The sequence below is a fragment of the Hyla sarda genome, chromosome 3 (genome assembly GCF_029499605.1).
Source record: "Hyla sarda isolate aHylSar1 chromosome 3, aHylSar1.hap1, whole genome shotgun sequence".
Lineage (NCBI taxonomy): Eukaryota > Metazoa > Chordata > Amphibia > Anura > Hylidae > Hyla > Hyla sarda.
In genome coordinates this window covers 310,872,566-310,885,717 of record NC_079191.1, presented here as the reverse complement: position 1 = coordinate 310,885,717, position 13,152 = coordinate 310,872,566, and the positions used below count along the sequence as shown (strand labels likewise).

Below are 13,152 nucleotides of genomic sequence, written 5' to 3'. Positions count from 1 at the left end.
CAGCTAATGAAATAAATGTTATTTCCTGGATGAATTTCTGGGAACTGTTGGATCGCAGTAACTTGCAAGTTGCCTGTTTTTATAAAGGGATATATATTATATATAGGATCCTATGCCAGCATTTTGGTTTTAATAAGTCATACATTTTTGCACAAGCCACTATTTTTCAGGAAAATTGGATGTGGCCTAAGCAAGATAAAACCTAAATCAGCTTGGAGCAAAGTGCGGCACAAAGGCAGATACTGACAAGCTTAATAAATCTGCCAAACAGAAAAACAACAGGATCTTACTGAAGACCCCCCCATACAGCCTATCATATACTGTTTTAACAAAGTGTTAGATTTGTCAATAGCCACTTGGATGCCAGATTTATGAGGTATATATATTTAATACCAGACACAACATCAGATCTTGTCATATGTAATTAGTAAAAGACTTTCACAAATATAAGTAAAAGTTTCAGGGAAAATTTTACTGATAACGTTTTGGGATTTAATCTTAAACTTGGAAACAAATAAATAAATGCCTGCTGTACAAAACTGTATTTCAAACTACTTTAATGCAACCTAAAGCAGGGCTTGACAAATCAAAGGTGCTAAGTCGCCATGGCACCTAAAAACTTCATCCTGGCACCTAGGTCCGCTGGGCGATGGCACACAATTATATTTTGCACTCTGTCTGTCGCCCCGTTCTCCGTAAAAATGTAGCCCCGCTCCCCCATTCTCCCATGCCCATGGGCTGGCTGGATAGCTGCCACATTCACAAGATGACATCCTATGGAGGTGCATGTGACAATACATGTCAGTCTGCTTTCTCCATAGCATTAGATTATGCTCAAGATAGGAGCACAGGAGCAGTAGAGGAGGCAGAGAAGGCTTGGTTAATTAAGCTCAATGGGTGCACCTCGGTATACTTCTGAAAACCTTTTTTTCCAATATAATGATGTATACTAGTAAGGTAGCGTGAAATTGGGAGGAGAAGACCTATACAAAGAAAAAAAACTAAACATACTCACCTTGTAAAGATGGGGCTATGCAAAATAAAAAGTACTAAGAACTGACTTCTTAAAAGGGGTATTCCAGGCTCATTTAAAACAATATGCTGCTGGGTCAAGGGGGCACAACAGAGAAAAAAAATGCCTATCGAGCCTTGATTCCCCGCAGCACCCATTAGCTTCAGGTCCAGTCTCCTGATCTTCTGTCTTCTTCCAAAACAAGAGCTTGGAACTGGACCTGCCTGCTCAGCCTTTCACTGGCCGAAACAAAACACTGCAGCCAATGATGGGCTGAGCTGGCAGGTCCTGCTTCAAACTCTAGTCTTGAAAGCAGGAGGAAGACAGAAGGCTAACGGGAGCTCCGAGGGACCAGCAGGGAACCGGGGCTAGGTAAGAATATATCTTTTCCCCGGCACCCTAGTAATATATATATATTTATTTTAAAAAAAAAAAAAAAGAGTTTGAAATACTGTCACGAATTTGTACCTCCATAAACTAATCGCAGAATAACAAAGTTCTTTAGAATTACTCTCCAGGTATACCTTTTACTGCTTTCTAGCAGCTTTTATCAGGCTAAAAAATGCTTTATAAGACAGCCAGCAACAGTCGGATAGGCATGGCTATGTCTCCTGTAAGTCATCGCTAGGACCGCTGTGTGATTGGTCCCAGCACATAGGCCGCTTTATTTTCTTTATCTGTGGCAGCAAACATACAAACGTATAAGTAAAACAAGTGCCCATTCTCCTATTTGGTTACAGTGCCGTCACAAAGGGTTAGTTTGCATAGCAAGCAGCAGAGCATTATGCTGTGCACTGGGGCCGGGAGGGAGCGCTTGTTATGAAAACTAGCCGCACACAGGGCCGGTGATGTAATCACAGATCGAGATTAGCGAACTTACAGTAAATTCGATTCATCACAAACTTCTCGGCTCTGCAGTTGATTACTTTAGTCTGCATAAATTAGTTCAGCTTTCAGGTGCTCCCTTGGGCTGGAAAAGGTGGATACAGTCCTAGGAGACTCTCTCCTAGGACTGTATCCACCTTTTCCAGCCCACCGGAGCACCTGAAAGCTGAACTAATTTATGCAGGAAAAGTCATCAACTGCCGAGCCGATACGTTCGTGACGAATCAAATTCACTGTAAGTTCGCTCATCTCTAATCACAGCATACTGGGGCCATCAGGAGAGAGCGCTTGCAGCCCACAGCACCAGGAGACAGTTTTCTTCATCACTAGCGCTGTGGGCGGCTAGTTTTCATAGCAAGTGCTCGCTCCCATCCCCAGTGCGCAGCATAATGCTCTGCCGCTTGCTATGCAAACTAACCTGCTGTGACGGCACTGTAAACTAATAGAATAGGAGAACAGGCACTGTAAACTAATAGAAGAACGGGCACTTATTTTACTTTGTACGTTCGCCGCCACAGATAAGGAAAATAAAAGGGGCCTATGTGCTGGGGCCAATCACACAGCGGTCCTAGCGATGACATACAGGAGATAGGCATGGCGGCCGTGGGTCATGGCCACACCTATCCAACTGTTGCTGGGTGTCTTCTAAAGCATTTTTTAACCTGATAAAAGCTGTTAGAAAGTAGTAAAAAGTATATCTGGAGAGTAATTCTAAAGAACTTTGTTAGGCTGGGTTCACACTACGTTTTTCAACTAAGGTTCCCGCATACGTTTTCTATCAAAAACCGTATGGGGAAAAAAACGGATGGAACAGTATGGGAAAAAGTAAACCGTATGGGTTTTTAAACAGTATACTGTTTTTAAAAGTGCATACTGTTCCGTCCGTTTTTGTAGAAAAAAAACCCATACGTTTTTGAAAATTTTGTCCATTTTTAATGGGAGGGGTCTTGGGTGGGGACTTTAGGATTCAAATGCGCATGTGCAAAGTAAAAACGTATACGTTTTTCCCGTATGGAACCGTATACATGTGCGTTTCCCATTGACGTCCATGTTAAAAAAAACGTATGCGGTTGCAGTACGGTTTTTAAACCGGAGACAAAATCGTGGTCAACCACGGTTTTGACTCCGGTTTAAAAACCGTACTGCAACTGCATACGTTTTTTTTAACATGGACGTCAATGGGAAACGCACATGTATACGGTTCCATACGGGAAAAACGTATACGTTTTTACTTTGCACATGCGCATTTGAATCCTAAAGTCCCCACCCAAGACCCCTCCCATTAAAAATGGACAAAATTTTCAAAAACGTATGGGTTTTTTTTCTACAAAAACGGACGGAACAGTATGCACTTTTAAAAACAGTATACTGTTTAAAAACCCATACGGTTTACTTTTTCCCATACTGTTCCATCCGTTTTTTTTCCCCATACGGTTTTTGATAGAAAACGTATGCGGGAACCTTAGTTGAAAAACGTAGTGTGAACCCAGCCTTACCCTGCGATTAGTTGATGGGGGTACAAATTCATGACAGTTGCGCTTTAACCTTTATTTACATTACACTAGAAAACACCTGTAAGGACCAGGGGTATTGCCAAGATCCTATGGATCAAAATTCACAGCAGACCACCGAGAAATGGTGGCTACGTGTTCAGTAATGTAGCTAGAGAGTGCATTCAGATATTTCAGGATTATTCCAACAGAGAACAGCATGGCTCCTATTGACAGAAAAATGTTCAGTTAAACTTATGCAGCCCATCAAAAGTGTATATATTTCTAACTGATATAGGTACATGTTTATATGTTTGTTGGTTAAGAATTTGTGAACTGTCTGGACATCAGTGAAATGGGCAGTCGATATGTAATGCCTTGATTAGATGTTTCTTTGTAATGAATGGGATTTATAGGGGTTTTTGGGATCAATAGTCTATCCTCATGATAAGCAATCGATATCTGATCGCTGAGGGGGTCACATGCCTAAAAACCCCCTCTGATCATTTCGAGGCCAGAGTCACAACACCCTGATGTACACAGTGAATCAGAGAAAGAAGCAGACAGCTCCATACAATATGTAGTGACCTTGCTGGGTTACTGCACTACAGTAACCCGGCACAGTCACTACACATTGTATACGTAGTGTGTGATCCTACCCTTAAGAGATTAAGAGATAGATATGAAAAAAGAAAATTCTGGTGACAATGTAGTGTGTTTTAGTGGTGTGGCATTATGGCACACATACATCTGAGGCTAGTTTCCATGGCCATTGTATCCCATCCCGCTATTCTCTCGTCATTGTTGCTTAAACGAACCATACTGTCAAACGGATGCAAACTGGTGCCATTAAGTAGCATCCTGTTGCATCAGTTTTTAATCCGTTAATTGGCCGCTTTTATTTTTGTCTGGCTACTTCCTGGTTGCTCACACCTCTTCTGAGTATGCTCAGAAGTAATAATGGATCAAAAACAGATTGGAAAAAAACGGGTGCAAACAGAGACATTAACCCCTTAAAGGGGTACTCCGCTGCTGGAATCTTATCCCCTATCCAAAGGATAGGGGATAAGATGTCAGATCGCTGCGGTCCAGCTGCTGGGGACCCCTGGGATCGCTGCTGCGGCACCGCACTATCATTACAGCACAGAGTGAGTTCGCTCTGTGCGTAATTACGGGCGATACAGGGGCCGGAGCAGCGTGACGTCACGGCTCTGCCCCTTAATGCAAGTCTATGGCAGGGGGTGTGACGACCGCCACGCCCCCTCCCATAGACTTGTATTGACGGGGGCGGGCCATGACGCCACGAGGGGCGGAGCCGTGACGTAACGATGCTCCGGCCCCTGTATTGCCCGTCATTACGTGCAGAGCGATCTCGCTCAGCGCAATAATGATAGCGGGGTGCCGCAGTAATGATAGCGGGGTGCCGGAGCAGCGATCCCCGGGGTCCCCAGCAGCGGGACCCCGGCGATCTGACATCTTATCCCCTATCCTTTGGATAGGTGATAAGATGTCTAGGGGCGGAGTACCCCTTTAAGGACAAAGCCCATTTTAACCTTAAGGACTAGGCCAATTTTATTTTAGCAATTTCGTTTTTTCCTCCTCGCCTTCTAAAATCTATATCTCTTATATTTCCATCTACAGACCTATATAAGAGCTTGTTTTTTGCGTGACCAATTGTACTTAGTAATGAAACCTCTCATTTTACCATAAAATGTACGTAAAACCCCCCCCCCAAATTTTTTTTAGGGAGGAAATTTTAATGAAAACCAAAATTTTGCACATTTTGGAGGGTTTTGTTTTCACACTGTACACTTTACGGTAAAAATGACATGTGCTCTTTATTCTGTGGGTCAGTACGATTAAAATGATACCCATGGCTAGGTACTTTTATATTTTTGTACCGCTTAAAAAAAAATGTAAAACTTTTTGTACAAAATCAGTAATCTAAAATCCCCCTATTTTGACCACCTATATCTTTTTCATTTTTCTGTATATAGGGCGGCATGAGGGCTCCTTTTTTGCGCCGTCATTTGTACTTTTTATCAATACCACATTTCCATATATAAAACTTACATAATTTTTTTATTCATTTTTTTGAATAAAATGTGACAAAAAGGCAGCGTTTTTGGATTTATTTTAATTTTTTACGTTTACGCCATTCCCCATATGGGATCATTAACATTATATTTTGATAGTTCAAACATTTACGCAAGCAGCGATACAAAATAAATCATTTTTTTTTTTTTATTACGCTTTTTGGGGGTAAAATGGGAAAAATGGCCAATCTTGATTTTTATTGGGGAAGGGGATTTTTCACTTTTTTTGTACTTTTACATTTTTTTAACCCATTCAGGACGCCGGGCATATGCATACGCCATGCATCCCGAGTCCTTAAGGACTGAGGGCGTATGGATACGCCCATGGGAATTCCGGTCCACGCCGCTAGCTGGTTGGGGACCGGACCGGGATGCCTGCTGAAATCATTCAGCAGGCACCCTGGCACATCGGATACCCCCCCCCCCCCCGCCCCCCCATGTCGGCGATCGCAGAAAATCGCATGTCAATTCAGACATGCGATTTTCTGCTATTCCGGGCTGATCGGGTCTCGATGACCCGATCACCCGGAAAATAGCGATGATCGGAGCTGTCATGGACAGCCCCGATCATCTTGAGGGCTAGGCGTGAGGTCGCAGTGCTGACCAACGGCAGAGCAGGACAGTGGGTTGCCATGGCAACCCCCCGTTCTGCCCACCCCTGGATGTAGAGGGGATCGTGGGAAGAAGATGGAGGCCGGTACCTGCAGAAGATGCCTGGAGATCCCCGATCGTCGCTGCAGACTGCTGGATCCTGGGTCAGGTAGGGAAACTACAGTGTGGGGGGGGGGGGGGGGTCATACACAGGACGTAAATGTATGTTCTGGTGCGCGAAGTCCCGCCAAACAAGGACGTACTTTTACGTCCGTGGTCGTTAAGGAGTTAAAGGCTCATCCGTTTTCACACCAGTACCCATAGACTTTAATGTTAAATTTATAATATCCATTTCAATTCCGTTATTTTGGACGCAAAAAAAATACTGCATGCAATGTCTTTTTGCCATAAAAAAATAACACATAAGAAACCAAATGGGTACAAACGGCTTGGATTGTAACAAAACGTTAATGGGATTCATTTATCGCCATTTGAACAAGCCCAAACTGGATTTAAAGGAAAAGCCTGATAACCCACCCTAAACCCAGAACACTGGGTTATAGAGTGGGTGACCAGGAGTGCACAGAGGGGTCACTTACTAAATTCCGTCCCCTTGATTAACAGATATGGGCTTCAGAATATCCGGTGCTCAATCCAGTGAATTGCGTGCTGGAGGCGGGGCTCTGACTGCTTGCTGCCTCTGTTGGGCAGTTCATAATACCTCCCCCGCAATTTGCATATTCAATAACTTCGACTCCATGTCCTAGTGACATGGAGTCACCAGTCACATCTCCCCTCTGCAAGCGCTCTTTACATGACAGAGAGCAGTGCTCACGTGACCTGTTACTCCACGTCACTAAGACGTGGAGTTGAAGATAATGTAATATCCAAATTGCGGGGGAGGTATTATGAGCTGACCAGCAGAGGCGGCCATCTGGCAGAGCCCCGCCTAAAGCGTGCATTTCACTCGATTGAGCAACGTATCTTCTCAAGCCGGTCCAGTGGACGGAATTTAGTAAGTGACCCCTCTGTGCACTCCTGGTCACTCACTCTGTAACCAAGTGTTCTGGGTTTAGGGTGGGTGATCAAGCTGACAGTTTTTCTTTAATAATGGGCATGGGAATACAGGTACAGACAGTAATATGAACGAGCCTTTACTCAATGGCAGGGATGTGGAAATGGTATCGCCCAACGCCCGGGACATGCAGTTCCAGGTGCCGGGCAGGTGAATTCTTCAGGCATTTAGCCCTGCTTTGGGCAAGCAGGGCTAAATGCCTGAGGATTCACATACAACGGGACAATCATTCTCGCTCTGTCACTAAACTCCTAGTGACTGCAGCTGTATGCTGCAGTCTATATTGAGCCACGCAGGACGACGGCGTCCCGAGGTAGGCACATGCAATGACGTCACTCATCGCCCGCACCTCCGTCAGGACGGAGGATGCGGTCCAGCAACATAACCGCCAACCCCCTGAGCCTGCAAGAGAAAAAGCAGGGGGAGGGGGTTTGGTGAATGATGTGGCAAAGGAGGGGAGGGTGTAATATAATGGCATGGGGGGGGGGGCTGAAATATAAAGGGACAGGAGGGGGGCTGAAATATAATGGCACAGGGGGGGCTGAAATATAAAGGAACAGGGGGGGGGCTGAAATATAATGGCACAGGGGGGGGCTGAAATATAAAGGAACAGGGGGGGGCTGAAATATAATGGCACAGGGGGGGGGCTACATTGTCGACGAACAACTCGATGCGTGCAATTGGCAGTATAGCAAGGAGTGTATCATCAAACTGCCGTATTTATCGGTGTATAACACGCACTTTTAAAACTTAAATTCAAGGCAAAAATTCTGCCTGCGTGTTATATGCCGATAAATCTTTTTGTCACTGATTTAAAGTGACCAGCGCGCGTCTCCCGCTTTGCTTTTTATTTGATTTCCCCCCCTGCTTTTTATTGTATTGTTGTTGTTTTTTTATCTTCCTTACCTAGCCGCGCTCTGCAGGCCAGGTCCGGTGTCGGGTCTTGCGGGCTGCGGTCAGTGAAGCAGGAGGAGTCCTCTGCTAGCTCCGCTGCACAGAATCAGGGACGTCACTCATCATTCAATGCTGCTGTGACTGTTCTAAGGTGGCTGCGGTCGGGCTGCTGAAGTTAAACAAGCAGCCGGCACTGCGGCCACACTGACCAGCGGCAGCTGCAGTGAATGATGAGTGACGTCCCTGATGCTGTGCAGCCGGCAGAGGACGTCACTCATCCTGCTTCACTGAGCGCAGCCTGTAAGACCCGACACCGGACCTGGCCTGCCAAGCGCGGCTAGGTAAGGAAGATGGGAAAAAAAATATATATATAAAAAACGGGGGGGGGGGGGGGGGGGGGAGGAGGAGATGCTGAGAGGGGGGCATGATGACACAGGGGTGGGGGAATCATAAGACAGTGGTGGAATGATGAGTGGGTAAGGGAGGGGGGGATGGGTGTAAATGTGGCACAGGGGCTGATAAAAGGGGAGGAATGATGTGGCACTGGAAGGGGGGACCAAACTGAATTTCAAGTGAAATCAAAGTTAGAGGGATGATATGACATTTAGTTTGTCATTTATCTTATACGCCAGTGCGTGTTTTACACAGATAAGTACGGTATGTAAGGGTGTCACCATGAAAAGTTTGGAAAGCTCTGACTTAGGGAGTATAATTGTTTAAATGGGAGCCCTACCTGCCTACCTAATGGGGGTCATTTCTATCTGGGGACCTTTCTGGGAGCCCTACCTTTTTACCAACTGGGGGAACACATCACAGGCCCTATTTACATTCTAGGGGAGCCCTTCATGCCTGCCTACGTGATAAGGGGGACTACCTATTTAATAGGGTGGACTTATCAGGGGCCCTATCCACCTAATGGGGTGGCATACTGGTCTGCCTATTAAGTTTCTATTAATAAAGACCTTATTTATGTACTATTTTGGTTGAAATTATTTTATGTATCAGGACAAGTGGATCGTCATGAGGGACAAGTAGATTGTGTTCCATTTTAGTCCCTTGAACAAGTAGTATTTTTTATTTTTTTATTTCCATACCCGTGAATGGGTTTAATGATTTTCCATAAAAAGAAAGGGGTTGAAACAAAATTATATATGGCTGGGAGATGGTATAAAAAAATAAATATATATATTATATATTTTCCTTGTTCTTGGAATTGACAAGGTCCCAGCAGTCAGTGGTAGCAAAATCAACAGAAGATCCTGTAAGTGTGAACATAGCTTTAAAGGGGTGGTTATGCTATACACACACATACATATATATATAGCATAACCACCCCTTTAAAGCTACTTTCACACTTACAGGATCTGCTGTGGATTTTGCTACGACTGACTGCTGGGACCTTGTCAATTTCAAGAACAAGGGCATAACTGACCCTGGAGTTAATGCTGTGCATGCGCAGCCCTCGCTTCCTTATCTATGGGGCAGCGCTCAAATGTTTAGAGGCCCCACAGACAATGAATGGAGTGGAGGCTTCGCAGGGGCAGTCTTGTAACACTTATTCCAGGGACAATCATGTGCCAGCAGTCGGCCACCATCGCGCTGCTTGTTATTATGTCCTATCTTGTGGAGATGGCAAAACCCCTTTTAACCCCTTAACGACCACAGACGTAAATGTACGTCCTGTGTATGACGCTAACACCGTTCCATTAAACCCTCAGATGTCGTGCACAATACAGATCATGGCATCAGCGGCAGTGCGGTACTTTGAATGGATGATCAGATCGCCCGCATCGCCGCGATCCAATCATCCAGCATGGCGGCCGGAGGTCCCCTCACCTGGCTCTGGCCGTCTCCCGGGGTCTTCTGCTCTGGTCTGAGATCGAGCAGAAGATCACCGATAATACTGATCAGTGCTGTGTCCTATGCATAGCACTGAACAGTATTAGCAATCAAACGATTGCTATAGATAGTCCCCTATGGGGACATAAAAAGTGTACAAAAAAAGTTGAAAAATGTAAAAAAAAAAGTGAAAAATCCCATAGCCCAATAAAAATTTTAATTGTCAGTTTTCCCATTTTACCCCCAAAACGCGTAATTAAAAAAAAAAAAACATTTGGTATCGGTATGAAATGTCCGAACTATCAAAATATAACGTTAATGATCCTGTACGGTGAATGGCGTAAACCTTAGAAAATAAAAAAAGTCCAAAAATGTTGCTTTTTTGTAACATTTTATTTTAAAAAATGATAAGAGTTTTATATATGCAAATGTGGTATCGGTAAAGTACAGATGACGGCACAAAAAAAACCAGCCCTCATACCGCCTTATATACGGAAAACTGAAAAAGTTATAGGTGGTCAAAATAGGGGGATTTTAGATTACTGATTTTGTACAATAAGTTTTAGATTTTTTTTTAAGCGGTACAAAAATATAAAAGTACCTAGCCATGGGTATCATTTTAATCGTATTGACCCACAGAATAAAGAACACATGTCATTTTTTTACCGCAAAGTGCAGTGTGAAAACAAAACCCTCCAAAATGTGCAAAATTGTGGTTTTCATTTAAATTTCCTCCCTAAAACAAAAACATTTTCGCCGTACATTTTATGGTAAAATGAGAGGTTTCATTACAAAGTACAATTGTTCACGCAAAATAAAAGCTCTTATATAGGTCTGTAGATGGAAATATAAAAGCGTTATGGGTTTTAGAAGGCGAGGAGGAAAAAACAAAAACGCAAAAATAAATTGGCCTGGTCCTTAAGGTGAAAATGGGCCTGGTCCTTAAAGGGTTAAGCAAATTTCTGTAGCACTCTAAGGCCCTGTGAACACTGAGGGTTTTTTTTTGTGTTTTTATTTCACCTTGAATTCAATAGAAATGTTGAGCTTTTTACGATTAAAGTCAATAGTCCCAAAGTACTTTTCAACCAGATTTTAGAGGAGGACCTTCTGAAATGTTACTTCTATGCTCTGATCTGTAGGCAGAGGCCATTGGAGTACAGTCCCCTCCAGCACCTCTCTGTGAGATCTTGGGAGCAGGGCCCTCCGGGCTATTGTCTGACCTATTGGTTAGTATGCAGCCAGTGATCAGTACAGCGCTATGGAATATGTGGGCGCCCTGGATCCATATGCACGGTGCTGATCTGTAACACGCCCCCCATCTTGTCCTCCCAGTGGCAGTACTACATGTGATGGAGGCCTATCCTGTACAGCAGTCATGTAGCCGGCAGCTACTATCGCTGTGCAGCCCGGGAGATGTTCGTCCTGCAGCACACTGCCGCGCATACATGCAGCACACTGCCGCGCATACATGCAGCACACTGCCGCGCATACATGCAGCGCACCGGGGCCTGCAGCAGTGCACACCACACAGCCCACCGATGGCCGCACACCGATCCCCGTCCAGCCGTACCGCACATCCTGCAGGCTGGAGACAACAATGTGGCGGAGGAGAACAGGGCTGAGCGCGGAGGAGAGGGAAGTGGTCACCCTGCGTACAGGCCTCCTCACCCCGGGAGCCCAGCAGCGGAGTGGGACGGGCCGGCCCTATATCTGTGTGAAGGAAGAAGAGAGCAGAGAAGACGCACACATACAAACATATCGATGGCTACAAACCTCGCTGTTAAAGGTTTTGACGGCCTCCATGTTGTCGGCTGATGTAGGAACGCCGTGTTGTTTGGAGGAGGCGGCGGTGGCGAGGGGACAGACGAGGAGGAGGAGGGGACGGGAGGAGGGAAGGGGAGGGCGAGGAAGCGCTGCTGTTACTGCTGTACGCGACAGGGGGCGCTCGCATAGCTCAGCGCGTGTTTTGTCCTGTGAAGGTGCTAGGAGCTGCTAATAGACTGTATAGAACAGCTGCCTGCTCTGAAGAGATACCACCAGCTGGGGCCTACAGATGGCGCTAATAGCTGGCGCGCAAGCTGCTACGGCAAAAGCTTAGGCTGACGGTGCTGAGACCACCAGGGTCACGTTACTGCGGTTGTACTAGTGAAATTACTGTAGTAACATTGTAAAAAGGACCGGGAGGGCGGAAGAGGAAATCACGCCACCTCCGCCTCTCACTGCACGAACATAATGAGAAGAGCACGTGATTTCCTCTCGCCGTAAAGAAAAAAAAAAAAAGTACAGCACAGGTAGCGCTCAGGTCTTACAGAGATAGCGCCACCTAGTGACTGGCTGAAGACTTCGTCTACAATTTGTTATATCCACTGGACTAGTGCACTGCTTTGGTTATGGGGGCACAGTACTGTATTTGCCTTGGCTGACAAGTGGCAACCCACACTACACCACTGCGATTACCCTAATGTATTATGAGGGGCGAGTTGCTTAAAGGAAAACTGTCACAAGTGTCATCTGCACTAACCTGTTGTTGCCAACAGATGCAGGTGACACTCATGACAACAGTATTCATCTTGTCCCATTCTGTGCAGAGGATCTCCGGTAATCTTGTTTATTAGCTACAGCTCCAGGCACCCGGATTGGGGCACGGGCGAATCTTAGTGACTTCACCGCTGCTGTTCTCAGCAGCAGGAACCAGCAGCCGCAAGCTCTGCCCATGCCCCAAGCCGTGTGCCTGGAGCTGAAGCTGACGGACAAGATTACCAGAGATCCCCTGAACGGGACAAGGTGAGTACCGTTGTCATCAGTGTCACCTGCACTATCTGTCGGTACTGACAAGTTAGTGCAGGTAATGTCAGGGATTGCTTGAGGTGAGGCATTAAAATATGAGTGACCGCTGCTGCATATGCTGAGGGCCAGCGCAGGATGTTGGTATAATATCTCCTTACTCAGCATAATCCCAAAGGAGCTGCCCAAGGAGTTCTGTTTAATTCAGGAACTACATTTGATTTTTACATTTGAAAAAAGAGGAGGGTTAGTTATGACATCAAAAATCATCATGTTACATTTTGATTGGTTATTTGAGCTTTATCTCTGTATAAGCATATTTTGTATTTTATTTGTTTCTTGGCTAAAGTTCATTTATGCAGCCCTCTAGCTCTAATACTGGAAAATTCCAGTTCTTTGCCCTTCTTATACAATCTGCATCTTCCTCAAATTTTTTGACTTCCAACGTCTCATCTTGGGCCTTCTGGTGTCATTGCAAGGTCAGGA

At 45.3% G+C, this 13,152-nt stretch overlaps 1 protein-coding gene across 2 annotated transcripts in view; it reads right to left on the bottom strand.

Annotated features, from left to right (window-relative positions):
* The window catches only part of SCAF8 (SR-related CTD associated factor 8), a 137,543-nt gene extending 125,142 nt beyond the window's left edge, over window positions 1-12,401 (bottom strand). For both annotated transcript variants that reach the window (XM_056567042.1, XM_056567043.1), the window contains exon 1: window positions 11,656-12,401. In XM_056567042.1, the coding sequence (XP_056423017.1) occupies window positions 11,656-11,685 (30 nt within the window). In that variant the 5' untranslated portion in view covers window positions 11,686-12,401. The remainder of the gene's footprint in view (window positions 1-11,655) is intronic.
* Window positions 12,402-13,152: the final 751 nt, after the last annotated feature.